Source organism: Typopeltis vanoorti, chromosome 7, assembly GCF_054136105.1.
Source record: "Typopeltis vanoorti isolate ZY-2024b chromosome 7, IOZ_Tvanoo_1.0, whole genome shotgun sequence".
NCBI lineage: Eukaryota > Metazoa > Arthropoda > Arachnida > Uropygi > Thelyphonidae > Typopeltis > Typopeltis vanoorti.
Window position 1 is genome coordinate 148,413,714 of NC_143555.1, and position 15,586 is coordinate 148,429,299.

The following is a 15,586-nucleotide window of genomic DNA, read 5'->3' on the forward strand; positions in this document are numbered from 1 at the left end:
ATTGAAATAAACTTCGGTTTCATCTTGTTTGATTAAGCTGATTTCATGTTGTAGTTCGTATACTTTTTTTCTTTATGAGTTAGTGATAGAAAATTATTCCACGTCAATTGAGGGCTCGAAATTTCAAAGGTTTCCAGACAAAACGATATCTTTAAGTGATAAGGCACAGCAAAATTAACACTTTGTATTCTGGCTTTAGGAGCACTCAATAAAAACATGATGACTATCCAAGGGGGGGGGGGGGGTATCTAGCTAAGAGAATTCAGACTTCTATTTTTCTAACAGAAAGAGCACAAAGTATTTAAAGTGCACTCAAAATACTTTGTGAATCACAAACAACCTATTTTAAAAGTAAGACAGAAAGCACCATCAAAGATAGGAACACGCCTGACTTAGTCTATATATTTATCCTTTAAAATATTTAACTGCTCTGGTGAATAGCTGTCTTCCCTAAAAGGAAAAATATAAAAAATAAAAAAGAAGTGATTAATGTTAGAGATATTTCTTAAGATTCAAAGATACCGCAGAAATCTTTAAAAAATCTCTGAAGGAAACAAAGCTTGGGAGGAGTCCTAACTCAGAAGGACAACTCACTGTGGTCGTTAGTCTGTGATCGAGTTATGGTCCTCTCGAGGGAGACTAACGCCCTGAATGAACTGACAGAACAACCCAGGCGTTGTCTAAGGTTTCTCCCATTAAGTATGCAAGGGAGGAATAGAAAGATAATCGTGTTTAATTTCGAAAAGACAGATCATAATATTAATACATTTTCCAATACTGCGAAATAGTCTTTCAGGGTTCGTCATCTAATTCTAGTCAAAAGGATTTTGAGAAAATATTGTGGATTAAAAAATCTTAAAAAGCACTTCTCAATCTCTGTTTCCCATGATGTAAAAATAAGAAATTAACTAACGACATTTCAATTCCAGGTCTTACAGAGGTACTAAAGGGAATTAAAATGAGACAGGTGTACAGAATTAGGCCAGAACCATTTTCTTTATTCTAACTAGTTCGTAGCAAATAAGTGTTTACATTTTTAACACGGTTGATATTTAAGTTGTGGTAACATGGATCCTTTCTAAGGATTTTTGTTGGAAAGCATAATAATCGCATAAAAATTGCCTTTTTCTATTTACGTCATGTCTCCAAAACGTAGCCCCATAAAGCAGTTGGAAAAGGGATGGGATATTTATCTTTCGATTGGAAAAGACATAGCTTTGATTTACATCAGAAGTACATGTCGTAGTCCTTATAAGGACTGGCTTAAAGGGGCGAAGCAAGAATGCTTTTCATCTTCCCCGTTATCTGTAGAGGACAGTGTAGGGATAAGGTGTTATTGAGCAATTAAAGCTCTGATCATGGCAGGAGGGTAACAGCAATAGCCGAGCCTCAGTTAGAACTTCATTGGCTACAGCATTGCCATCCATTACCCTCCAAGGTATTGGATTGAATGAATCCATTTTTTTTTTCTCATACATGTCGTAGTTATATAGGTGGATTTATTTATGGTATGTATGTACGGTTAATTAAGTGGTGTAGACGATCGTTTGTGTGGTAAAAAGTGCCCTCCCGCGAAGAGTGCTTGGACTCCATGGAAGTGTCTCGTAATAATACTAATAATATAATTATAAAGCAGAATTTTACAAGACAATGTCAATCCAAAGATCGTACAATTCTTGCAAGACTCTAGGCAGACAGATTTTATTCTAATTGAATAACTTCTTTTTAAGTATTCTGTAATTAAGCAGGTTCTTCTTTTAGTAGCAGAAACTTTCCTTCCACTCTCTTCTGTTCTGAGCCTCCTCTATCAAGGTTGTGTCTCCATTGAGCATATCATCTATCGTTGTTTTCCTTACTCTTCCTTTGGGTCTTTTTCCGTTTATTTTTCTTTCGATGGCATCTCTGATGATTTCATTTCGTCTCAGAATATGTCCAATCCAGTTTCCCTTTCTTCTTTTTATCCTCTTTAACAGACTTCTACTCTTTTTAAGACCTCTTCATTAGTTATTTTATCGTTCCATTTGATTTTTTCAATCCTTCTCCAAATCCACATTTCCAAGCTTTCCAAAATCTTAATTTCTTCTTTCTTCAATGTCCAAGTTGCAGCTGCATAGAGGGCAACACTCCACACATGACATTTTATTAATCTTTTCTTTACGTTTCTATTCATTTTACTTCTGAATAATTTCCATTTTCTATCAAAGGCATCTCTTCCCATCGCTATTCTTGCTTTTATGTCACTTTTGCATCTTCCATCACCTGAAAAAATCTGTCGATTCATTCCCCCCCCCTTTTTTAAGACTATTTGCAAGACTATAAATTAGCAAAACTTAAAGAAATTTTATTTTGCAATAACTATGCACTGGGTGAATGAACTGTAATCAGATTTTGTTTTAGAATACATAATTCTATTCAGATTTTGAATACACATAATGTTAATGTGATCCAATTTTGGTTTCGGTCGAATTATTTATTTATTATTAGTGCCCAAACTGGGCAAACATATCTGGAAACTATTATATGTATTCATATAATATTGAAAAAAAAACGGTTGCCAGAAATAAAACCCCTACGCCCACGAATGACAGCAGACGTTGCAGGGTTTTCCTTCTTACCAAATGAGATGCTCCCATAAAGTTCATCTTCTTCTAGAGAGTACCGGAAAGTAGATTTTCCATTCAAAAGGCATCAACAATTACAACCATTTGATGGGTAAACACGCTAATATTTAAAGTATTCGAAAACACGATTAGTCAACTTACAAAAATTAGTTCTAATAAGAACTGGGCGATGGACTGAGTCCTTGACTCTTTATCCCGTCATCTGAATGAAGAAAATCTGTGTGGATGGAGTGTTATTGAGCTAAAAAGCTCTAGTCATGGTTGGGTAACGGCAATAGCCGAGCCTCAGTTAAAACTTCATTGGCTACAGCATTGCCATCCGCTACCTTAGAAGTCCTAAAAAGGATTATATCCCCTCTTGAACTTCATCAATAATATAGCAAAAATAAAATTAAATAGCAACTCGTATGAAGTAGTAGTAATGTATTTATTAAATGGTGATAAAAATAAGCCAATTTATTGAAAACGTTTTCTAAATTATTAAAACTTATTTTCAAAAAATTAATAAAAAATTAAAGTTTATAAAATATTATATTATTATTTTTGTAGTAATTTAAATTTATAAACTTTTCATAAATATTTCGCCTACTTTATTTTTAGATAGAATTTTTTTCTAGATTAAATAGAATCTAGAAAAATATACTGCAGCTCATTTTTATACTGTTTTTTTTTTTGGATGAAGAATACTTACCTTACCTTTTTCCAAGCTAAAAGCAAACAAAAGTTTGTACTTCTGAAACAAAAGTTAGTTTTTTTTTCTTTATTACACAGGCTTAACTTTCATGGCCACTCTCTTCAGAGGAATGTCTTTAGATTTCTTGAAATATTTTTTTTTATTCTAACTAAATCTTTTGTTTCGAAAACTTCCTTTAGCTTCAAATTGAGAAACCAATTCTTAGCAGTGACACAAATATTAAGTTATACTCAGTAAATTCGAAGCCATGTTTACGATGACCTTGTTTAGGTCACGAAATGTTATAGCCATCAAGAATAAATAAGAAAAAAACGCATACTTGAATATTATCCAATATTCAAGAGTTAAATCGATAGAAATGATGGGTATTGATGGATCGAATCGGTGAGCATTTTTGATGAAAAATGACAAGGTTTACGTAATAGGTTGAGAGGGATTTCTATACTTTCCTGCAGCCAAACAAGGTAAGGGCTGTGGATTTGCACGCTCTGACATCAATATTTCTCTGTTCGGAGAAAGATACAGCAGATGGTGTTTGCACAGGCCTCGCTTAAATAGCAGAAAATTCGAGCAAGAAGGCAAGGGATGCCACCAGAAGAGGACTATAAGGGAGGGATGTTCGTGCTTCTTTCACAGGCTCACACGAGGTTGGAGTCTATTACCTCCACCGTCTGGTTGCCATGGAGATGATCCTTATGTGTGTGCGTATCTTAATGAGTGTAACACAACTTCAATCGTAAAGGGAGATTTCCCTTATTTCGCTTTACGATTTCGTAATCCCGCCATAGACAAAGCTTACCGGGGGAGAACTCATTTTTCTGATAACAGCATTCCCCTGTCGCTTTTCGGCACGGTGTGAAATATTAACGCGGCACTCACCACCCCTAGAATACCTTCCCATCTCTGTCATTAGCTGCTTGTCCGGAAATAGGAGGAAGTCCGCCTCACGCGCAGAAGACTTTGTAATAGCGTGCTTGCTTGCGAATGAACTGGAGTGCAGAGGAGGGGAGAATTAGCTGTTGGGATAGATAGGGTGGAAGTGAGTTCCCTTAATATTACAATCCATTAGGGGGGTGCCACCATCGGAGTTTGAATAATCTGGTAAAACAGATACGATTTAATGCCTGGAGCGAGAAATAGCTGCTTACCCATTACATTAGCTAGCGAAAGGGAGATAGGAGAACAAAATGTTGACCAGGCACATCAGATGCTCTCTGAATAAAAAACAACGTTGTCAAAGTAAAGGGCTGATGCACTTGCAGGAAATGCTCTGGCCGAAGAAGAAAAGAGAAAGAAAGATCGAAAGAAAAAACGACATTTGCTTGCACTTTTCGATGGATATTTCCTTTAAAAAGTCTCATAAAGTTTGGAAAGTTGGTTAATATTTGCAAACGGAGTTTTCGGACTATTTGAATCACTTTTTCTTCATAAATCAAAGTTCAAATTGCACATCAATGTTTATGTACCTTTACTACCAAGATTAAAGATTATGAACCGAATAACATTTTTTTATTAAAATGTGGTTTCTCTTAGAATTTGTCTAAAGCAGAAGTTCTCAAACTTGCATATATTACAATCCTTAAAATATTTTAAAAAGTGAATTTAATTTAGGGAGGGAAACTCATTTTTACCTATATTGTTGTATATAACGTATATATTACTTCCTAAAACAGCAGAGATTCTATGATTCTAAAAATAAATAAATAAACGAGAAATTTTAAGGAAAACCTGTATTGAATGAAAAAGAACGTTATACAATAAGTTAGAATATTATAGATCCATTCATATTTTATAGCTCAATATAGAAATAAACTTAAAGCCTTTGAAATTACAGATAGCTTATGGGCATATTAACCTTCGATGGAGTTTCCCGGTTTTCTTGATTTGCATTAATATCAAAGATTACATTATCATAAACTTTCTGGTAAATTTCAAAAAAACTTAAGACTTTTTTAATATTACACTATAAAATATGAATGGATCTATAATATCTTCCATTATGTTATCTTAATTGTATTGCGATATCAGTGATATCTGGTATAAAACACAAAAATGTTACAAAATCATTTCTTTATCTACTCTGAATCATTTAGCTCCCAAGCTGGGCAATGGAAGAATGAGTACAATCACCACTTGCTGAATAATATCTCAAACACAGAAAGACTACATTCAAAATTTATTGGAAGGAAAAATAATTTTTTACAAAATTAAACAATTTATTCTATACATTTTAATATTATTCTAAATATATATTACTATTATAGATTTGCAGTTAATTCAGAAATAAAAACACTAAACAAATTTTACTCTCTATTTCCAACAGCAAATTTTATAGTATATAATTTCCTTACAATAAAGAAACACCGTCTAATTTTGATGTGATGATATATGTTACTGATTTTCTTGTCACTGAGTTTCTGTGTAATAATGTTTTAGTTATGTTCATTTCGACGGAGGTTCGAACATTCGCGAAGGGCAGTTTCATATCATTTGCTATACCACTTTTAAAGGATGAGAATAATTTCTACTGCAAATGTTATATTTCCCCCTTCCTTTTAGGTAAGTTTTGCAAAATATATAAACAGACACAGTTCCATCCATTAGGAGACCCGCTATTCTTGGATTCTGTGTAGGATGGATTTTATTCATATTTAACACTTGGAATTCATACAAAAATTGAGGAACTGTTTTTATTTTAATCAGACCACGTGTGTGATAAATAAATAAACATACCTAGTGATTACATATATCACCAAAATACTTCTAAATTTCGATTTCAAACCAGTCACTTTTAATGAGAATTGGTCAACACAATTCGTACTAATAGTGAATAGTTTCTTACTGACTGGAAGAGGTTAACGAAATTTGTGATTTAGGATCGTTATTTAAATTTGTTGAATCGTTTTGATTAACTTTGCCAAACTGAAGTCTCTCAGGCGAATTAAAGTTAGATCTTTACAGTATGCAGTACCAAAACGAGTTGAAGTTTAGCAAAATCTGTTATTACGTTTGATGCACTCGTTCAATAGTTGGAAATGTAGCATCGTTTGAGAGAGCAGTTTCATTAGAGAACTTACGATAATTCCAGCATAAATAAGAAATGTTTGCAATCAAACATTAACAAATTCAAACTGCACACATTTTCGGTGTTTGGATCTAGACGATGAACGAATTTTTTGTACTGTTACGAGTCAGTTAGGACTTAGTTATCTATTTAAATTTAGTCATTTCAATCGGAACATTTTAATAATAAATTTACTCTGCAGTAGGTAATCCTAAAAAACAGATCTACGTTTAATTTTAGTAGTAATGGATGCTCATTATGCAGCTACAAAACGCTATATTCTATGATTGTCTATTCCTTTATCTAACTATAGCTTTGTTACATATTTTAGAAAGAACAATCGTTTAATTTCACATTGGCAGAATGTCCTGAACATGCATTAGTCCATATAGTCCTTATAAGGACTGGCTTAAAGGGGCGAAGCAAGAATGCTTTTCATCTTCCCCGTTATCTGTAGAGGACAGTGTAGGGATAAGGTGTTATTGAGCTATTAAAGCTCTGATCATGGCAAGAGGGTAACAGCAATAGCCGAGCCTCAGTTAGAACTTCATTGGCTACCGCATTGTCATCCATTACCCTCCATGAGTATTGGATTGAATGAATCAATCACCGACTATGTAAGTAAAGGTGAAATCTCAAAAAATCGGACGATCTCTAGGCCACTCCATAGTGGGCGAAAGACCGTCCATATCTCAGCGTTGGCCACTCAATGACGGGCTCCCCACTCACCGAGCAGAACCGCTCAAATTCCGAAGAAAATAATTCACCGACAAAGCCCCTCAGTGGGCCGTGCCGGAGAACACTTTCCCCGGAGACTCAAATTGCTCCCTTAAGGCAAAAACCTTAAGAGAGCGAACTCAAACTCTCGAATCTCTGCATCCCAGAGTGGATAACAGCAACAGCCGAACCTCAGTTAAACTTCATTGGTACAGCATTGCCATCCATTACCCTCCAAGGGAATGAATCAATCACCGATTATTTAAGTAAAGGTGAAATCTCAAAAAATGCTGTACCAATGAAGTTTAACGGAGGTTCGGCTGTTGCTGTTACCCCCCCCCCCCCATGGGGCGCTGAGATGAGATTCGAGAGTTTTGAGTTCTCTCTCTTAAGGTTTTTGCCTTAAGGGAGCAATTTGAGTCTCCGGCACTGCCCACTGAGGGGCTTTGTCGGTGAATGCTTTTCTTCGGAATCGGAAAATATGAGCGGTTCTGCCCGGTGGTGGTGTGTAGTGGAAGGCCAATGCTGAGATGGAGTCTTTCGCCCACGATTGAGTGGCCTAGGGATCGTCCGAATTTTTAGAGACGGCTTTACCTTTAAATTTAAATATGGCAATGCTGTAGGCTCGGCTATTGTTGTTACCCTCCTTCCATGATCAGAGCTTTAATAGCTCAATAACGCCTTATCCCTACACTGTCCTCTACAGATGACGGGGAAGATGAAAAGCATTCTTGCTTCGCCTCTTTAAGCCAGTCCTTATAAGGCCATTTATGAAAATGGTTTTCAGAACATCCATGCTTTCTGAAACTTCAATTTGAAAGTTTGTTTATGACTTATGTTTGTTTGAGATATGCTCTAAGGATAAGGATATTATTTTAACTCCACGCATCCTACCAACAAGTCACTCTACCCTCATTAATTAAAATTCCATTAAAATCACCCAAGCACACATTCTTCCTTTACTGTGATAAGTCGTATAACTCCTTGCAACTATTTGTAGTTCATTGTGCTATTTGTTGTCTCCTCTTCAATTCTAGGAGTTGGCAGGAGCTCTCTTTTCATGTTCATTGCCACTGTTCGTAAAATAAGACTTCTAATTAATACCCGCTTTCTGTCTCGATGGAAACAACAACTCTTATTAAAATAATGTGGTAATAAAGTGAAACTAATATCCATCAACGATCCCTTTCATATTCAAACCCCCCTTTTTCGCATAGAATTATCACTCTTCATCCCTACGGAATGTTCCAATACGCTCATAAATCCTACAGCCATGCGTTCCAAAACAGCAATCTATTTAATCTAAGTTATTCGCTCCTTCCTAATTAAATTGTGATGTTGCAAAAATGAATTCCTATTCAGGGGAAATTATCCGGAGATATTGTGTGCTACGCCTGCTGTTAAGGAATCCTCCCAAAGTTAATTCTCAGTAAATTTAACTGTTCCAATGAAAGGGGTTTCGTTCCTGTTATTAATTCACTGTCTGATGCACAACTAGCTCGAGTTATTATTCTGTTTGGTAATCTGGACACATAACATTTCCCCCCGAACTTAGCATTGTTTACATATCATACGTCTGAGTCTTCGTGCACTTCGTGGCGCGCGTGATGTCTTGGGTAATGTCAATTTCCTGCAGATAATGGGCGATCGCATTTGCTCACACAATAGCGCATGAATTTGAAATTGAGTGTTTTAGCTTTAATTTGCCTCGAGTTTTTGGTGAGTGCGTTATTTAATTACAACCGTAATTTATTTAAAATTACAAAAGGAAATTTGATGTTACATATTAACTTTATTACTGTAGCAACAACATAGTTACTTTCCCTCGGAATATCTCTTCTCTGTAAAGCACAGTTGAATGCAGAGAAGCCTTCATTTACTTTACTAAAAATATCTATATTAAATAGTTTTAAAAGTTAGGAAGAAATGCAATTTTATTTTATCTTATTTGTCGTAATATTTATGTGATATTTCTTAAGAATATAAATTAAATTTATATTAAAATAAATGTTTTAGAATTACTAGCTTTTTTATACAAAATATTTTTTGTATAAAAAATTTTAAATTTTTAAATAGTAAAACACCTTTATTTTTTTAATATAACTTATTTTAATTAAGTTAAGATCAAAGAAAGTAAGATATGAATATGAATTTGAAATCACAGAACTTCTGTTTCAGTCAAATATGATTGGTGCTTTTTCTAACATGAGTGAGTTGAAGTTATGACAATGGAACCTAAAGAATAAAAGATTAATAAAAAAAAGCTCATTAGGCAGGAGAGGTACATGATGTCAACGTAAAAGAGACAGAAAAAATTTGAAATCTTTAAAGACAAAAGTAGGGGGAAAGGAGAAATTAAGACAAAGCGAATGATAGAAAGAAATAACGAGAGAACGAACAATGCGACTGGGAGGAAGGAAAGAACCCAAGACTGTCATCTCCTGGCGATTGAGAAGAGTCCTAAAGATGTGTTGGAAGATTTCCAAAGATAACGTAGTAGTTATGGCAAGAGTTTTTTTTTTCCTTTCCAAACGTCACCAGCACACAATGTGAAGGAGGAGAAGGGACAATAAAACAAACCTCAGACACACCCCTGATTGCTTTCTCAAACTTCCAAGTGTCATCATTCATCCCATTTGGATCCACACAGCTGGCCACCAGCTTAGAGATGAACTTAATGAGCTGTTTAACAAAATCTCCCCTCGGTGATCGGAGCTAATTGGCCTGGTCCACAAGCGCTTTGTCACACAATTGTGGAGATTGGAAAAGAAAGAAAAATGTCCAAATTACGACTCTGGAAGGACGTTCAAATTCCATTTTTTTTAAATAATGTGTAGGATTGATGTCCGGCTGAAGATTTCCTAATGTCTTTCGCGGCCATCTCTTTATTTGTGCACAGTCAAACGTGATTAGATTTTATTAAATGAGAATCCACAACTTTTGTCTGCTGATGTCGTTCATTTGTGGAGTTCTGTATGTCATAAGAAAAAAAAAATTTTTACATAGAAAAAAAAACAGATTATTTTCCCCTTGAGTACCGGTTTTAGATAATTAATAGCAGTAGGAAATCTTATCAGTCTGTTTAGAGTAGAAAATTTAAAATGATGAATTTAAGATAGAAAGATATTCCAAGGCACTTCTTTCACAACACAATAAATTAGTTTTGCTTTCATAAGGAGACTAAAACTATGAACGTTTAATTAAATTATGTTCCTGGATACGGAGATGGTATTTGTCTTTAATACGAGCATCTACACACCTCCTGCTGATCCGCTCGCAGAGTCTGAACTGAGTGAAACCATGTTGTCCCACATCCAATAAGGATTTAACGACATTTTGATCGGGAAGTTTTTTTGTTGTTGTTGTTTGTTCGTGCGTGTATATATCTATAGGGACGAAGCTTACTGGTTTTTCCCGGCTGTTTCCTTTCTGTCATCATTCATCATGTCTGTGCAGTATGCTCATAATTTCTGTCGCCTTCCTCTGTTATTACTTTGCTTCATCAGCAACATTCTCATCTCTCATTATTATTCGATCTCATTCTCATTTGTGTTCTGAATTCTCCAGTCAGCAACCATCTGAATTTGTTGATTGCAAATCAGCAAGTTTAAGGGTAGATGCAGACTTGGAAATTCAAACATCGTATTGGAATTTGTTAATTACAGTGACCAGCACTTTAGAGGGAGTGTTTGTTATTAAAAAAATCTAATCAGCAAAATACAACCCACAACATCGAGAAAAAAAATAAACATCTAAAGAAAAATAGTTTTATATTTGACAGAAACAACGATGTATCATCAACATCCTGGTATCATCAAAGTTAACAATATCAGACTTGTGTGTGACGTGTAGGTGGCAGCAGTTGTTTGGCTGGCATCTATCGTCATGCATAGAAAGTGAATAGATAGCTTATTTATATGTGTGCGGTGGTGTAGGACATCACAAAAGATTAGAGTTTAATCCAGCAACTCAAAAAAGGTCGATAGTAGAACTCACTCACAATACAATATCATTACGAACCGAGATGGCGGCAGTTGTCTGCTTTAGTTTCTTCACCTGCAAGTATAAATAGGGATTGGCTGCGTACAAATCTCCAAAATGTTAGGGCCAGGAGAATTCTACCTACTTCCCTTAGATAAAAAACAGAGACGTAAATGACTTATTTATTTAATATTAATTAGGCAGGTGTTTACCTGTGAAGAGAAAATAAAACCGCTTATAAACCATGGAAAATAAAAGTCCCGATGATATTACAAAAAAAAAAAAAAAAGAGTAGCATCAAGTCGTTCATCTTTAAAACAACAGGATGAATTTTAATGAAATTTCTCCTAGAGAAAATTATTATTAAAACATAATCCTGCATTTTGGTTCACAATTTGATTTATTATTGCATAAAGTGAAAATTATCTGCAATATGCCATTTATGCAGTTGAAATGTTCGATATTTAAAGGTGTTTTGTGTTTTTTCTTTTTCTTCACTGTTTCAACGTAGTGCTTTCAACATTACCTGAAAGCTAGGTCTAATCCCTGTACAATAGAGTAAAGAACAATATGTGGTTTCTTTTGTATTGTACTTTTGTTATTATTGTGGATGGCTTAAACATAAATAAAAATAAATCCTCTAACGACTTCCATGCCCGATGACATGGAAGCCGAAGGCGCTTCTACACCCGAAGTGGATAGAGTGGAGCTTCCTTAGCAGCTAGTCTTCAGTCATTAATGTTAGCTGAGCTCAAGTCTATCACAGAATCAAGACTTAAGGGAAACATTACAGCAGTCGAATGCAGCTATCTCGTGGCCTCAAACCATAACGTGTATTACTTTGTTTGGAAAGGCGTGAGTTCTATGATCGAATTTTTTAAGCGATGAGATGAGCCTCCATAGCTCACTTGGTTTAGATGAGCTCTTTGGTTGGAAAGACCCGGGTTCGAGTCCCGTCTATGACTTGGGAAACCCTTATTAGGCGTTATCAACTAAATTGTGAGTTAACCGGTCTCATAGGGGGATAAGGGTTTTCCTCCCAGAAACTCGGATTTTTCTTCCTCAAAACAGGTAAACCGGTCCCTAGAAAACACACACACATCTACAGACATAAGACTCTCCTAGAATAAGGATTAAGCAACCTATTCCGTAGGATTTCGGTTTCGAATGCCTACACGCGGGTCAACTAAGCGTAAATCAGGAAAGAAAAAATATGACGTAAACCTGCAGTTCCCGGAAGGAAAACTCTACTTGTCTGTAGCAAAGATTGACTAACTTTGAACTAACTAATTAAGGAGCGGATTTTTGGAAGTGGAGTGAACAAAGTTCTGATATTGTATTTTTTTAGAACCTTGGCTAATTTTTATGAAACTGAACTTATGTAAGGAATATATATATTGCCTTTAAATGTATTTATTTCTTCTGTGTGATGAATAGGAGGATTAAGAAGGAATTTTTCAATAATTCGTTTAGAATATCCATTACGTAAGAAAGAGTTTTGAGATAGTTGATTTCTTTACGAAGTTCATCTGGGTCATCAAGAAGAGAGCGAGCTCTGTGTTCCAAGCTAGAAATTATTCCAAGTTTTTGGGGAGGGAAGTGATGGAACTGACTATGAAGATACCTGTTATTATGTGTAGGCTTTCTATACATCGAAATTTTAAGTTTACCAGAAGAGCGGGTCGGGTTTACATCTAGAAAAGGCAGGAAACTATTATTTTCAAGCTCGGCTGTGAACTTTATACTTGGGTGTCGACTATTGAGATGTTTAAGGAAATCCATAAGGGAATCATGTCCATGGCTCCAAATGAGGAAAATGTCATCCACATAACGTTTCCAAACCTTAGTAAATATTTGCAAGAATAGGGGATAAAGGATTACCCATCGCCAGACCAAGGTTTTGCTTGTATATAGTATCTTGGAATCTAAAGTAACTGGATTTGATGCAATGGGTAAGTAAAGCCAACATTGTTTTCGATAACTTACCTTTGAGTAATGTTAGGACTTCGTCTGTTGGGACATTAGTGAGCAAGGAAACTATGTCGAAGCTAGCCATGATTTCATCTTCATTAACTGTCACATCTTAATGTACGAAACAAAGTCCGCTGTGTTATTGATAAAGGATGAAGACTTGCCTGAAAAGCATTTGAGGAATTTTGCAAGATGTTTAGAAAGTTTGCAGGTTGGGGAATCACTACCTTCCACAATGGGACGTAGTGGGGTGTTTTCCTTATGGATTTTTGGAACTCCATATATGCGCGGAATAAGAGGATGGAGAGAGCGTAGAGACAGGAGAACGTTTCGAGACAGTTCAGTGGTTGTTTTTAATAAGATGTTGGTACGATTTTCAAGTTCTCGAGTTGGATCTCTCTCAAGTATTGAGTAGGTATCACTTTGTAGTAATTCAAGCATCTTATTTTGGTAATCTTCAGAGTTGAGGATAACTGTTGCATTGCCTTTATCTGCGGGAAGAACTTTTAATAGCTTTGCGTTCTGTTGAAGAAATTTTATCTGCGGGTGGTTTTGCGTTGTTGATAATAAAGATGGATTCAATACGCAGAAGTTTTGCATCTTGTGAAGGGAGGAATGAAGTAGCTTTGTCTATTTTGGTAAAGAGTGATTCTTTTGGGATAAATTTTGGAGAAGATATAAAATGTAGACCTCTACTAAGGATGCTTTTTTCTTCGTCTGAAAGTATGTGAGAAAATTTGTTAATTACGACTTTGTCAAAGTTGACGTGGGATTTTGAGAAGTTTCTATTATTTTGTACTCTTTATAATGTTTCAAATTTCCTGATAAGATTTACTTTATCATATTGTATTTGGGCTGCTTGAGATTCCCAGTTCATATTAAAGATATGTCAACTCTCATTATCTAGAGATTCTTCTAGTATTTGAGCTAAAGTTCTTTTTTTGGTGAACAGAAAAGCGAGAGTACGTTTTGTATCGGAGATTCTTTCAACCAGTAGGTCTAATTTAGCTTTATGATAGACTCTCCTCGCACGTTCTGTTGTTATATTCTCTTTAAAGGAAAGAAGGCTGTCATAAGCCGAAACTAATCGTGTTTTACTATTAAACCTTTTTTACTACATTCATGTCTATTTTTACAACATGTATTTCATTTCAACCGAGTCAATGAATCTCCATTATCTATATCCTTCATGGCGAGGCTTCTATTACTAATACAAATACAAAAAGAAACTTCAAAAACCAATATCCCCGTTATCTGTAGAGGACAGTGTAGGGATAAGGTGTTATTGAGCTATTAAGGCTTTGATCATGGCAGGAGGGTAACAGCACTAGCCGAGCCTCAGTTAGAGCTTCACTGGCTACAGCATTGCCATCCAAGGGTATTGATCACATCTCATGGTCGATTAATTCTTTCCGAGCATACATACATATATAATAATAATTTGTGAGTTCAACAAACTTCATCATCAGCCTGTAGAGTAAGATAGACCGAGAGTCAGCAGATAGTAGGAGAGGAAATAAAGATAGAGTGCATAGTGGCAGAGTAGGTAAAAGAGGCCTCAGTTGACCTGTTTTAGCTGTTTGCCCCCCAGGGGCGTTTCTAAAACGGTCGTTGATTTTTCACTTTACAAAAAGGAAAAATCCTGAAAAGGAAATATGTAGCAAAATCAAACAAAAAAAAGTACAGAAAAAAGCAAAAATTGAAACGTAAACTTAGAGGTGGAGGAAGGATCTGGCCCGAGTGATGCAGCTCACAAGGAACTGCACCGCCTCGCTGTAAGCCTTCGCCGCTCGGGTTCTCAGGTCCTCCCCCACCTGTGATAGCTGAAACCGGTGAAGCTGTGTATAGAAACCCCACAAGGTGGTTACTGTGTCTTTCCTGTGTCTTTCTTTTGTTGTAGGCTGTTATGATTCTTTTTGGCCACCTCACTTCCATTGGCCATGTCTAGTTTGCAGAGAGCTATTTAGAACGCCGAAGCTGCCTCCTCGTCTAAATCCTGGGATACCTCTACTTTCTCAGGGGTGATTTGGCTAATGTCATTAACGAAGATGTCACCCCATTTTGCGCTGACGATGTCAGATCCATGTTCCCCTGTGAGGAGGAGTTCAGGTTCTCCTATTTTTTTCATCGCATCTTTGAATTTTTCCGCCACCCCTGGAATACCTCTAATGAGATGGCTTATAGTCTCCCCTGCTTTAGCGTGAGGTACTTCTGGCTGGGCGGTGTCAGATACTTTTGCTGTTTTGGGCATTACCAACTCTTCGTTCTGTGGGTTTAATGGCCGTTTGGAGGTGTTGGTGTTCACCTCTATCTTTCCTTCTTCCCTATCTATATCTGTATTAGTATTGATGGTTTCAATAACGACTGTTTCTTCTTGTTGGATTTTACTGCTTGTGAAAGTTTTTTCCCCCTTACAGTTTTTCTTAGACGTGGAGGTATGGTTTTCTGTTATATCAGGAGCAGCTTCGGAAGGAGGAGAAGCTTCCTGTGCTGTGTCATTTCCAATGCTTGGTGGAGTTGCTGGCATGATTGCACCAC

At 36.1% G+C, this 15,586-nt stretch overlaps 1 protein-coding gene across 1 annotated transcript in view; it reads right to left on the reverse strand.

Moving 5' to 3' along the window:
- Positions 1–392: 392 nt before the first annotated feature.
- LOC150105182 (general transcription factor II-I repeat domain-containing protein 2-like) overlaps positions 393–15,586 on the reverse strand; it is a 61,853-nt gene continuing 46,659 nt past the window's right edge. Inside the window, exon 2 of the mRNA XM_090395133.1 lies at positions 393–450. Coding sequence (XP_090251259.1) covers positions 393–450 — 58 coding nt within the window. The remainder of the gene's footprint in view (positions 451–15,586) is intronic.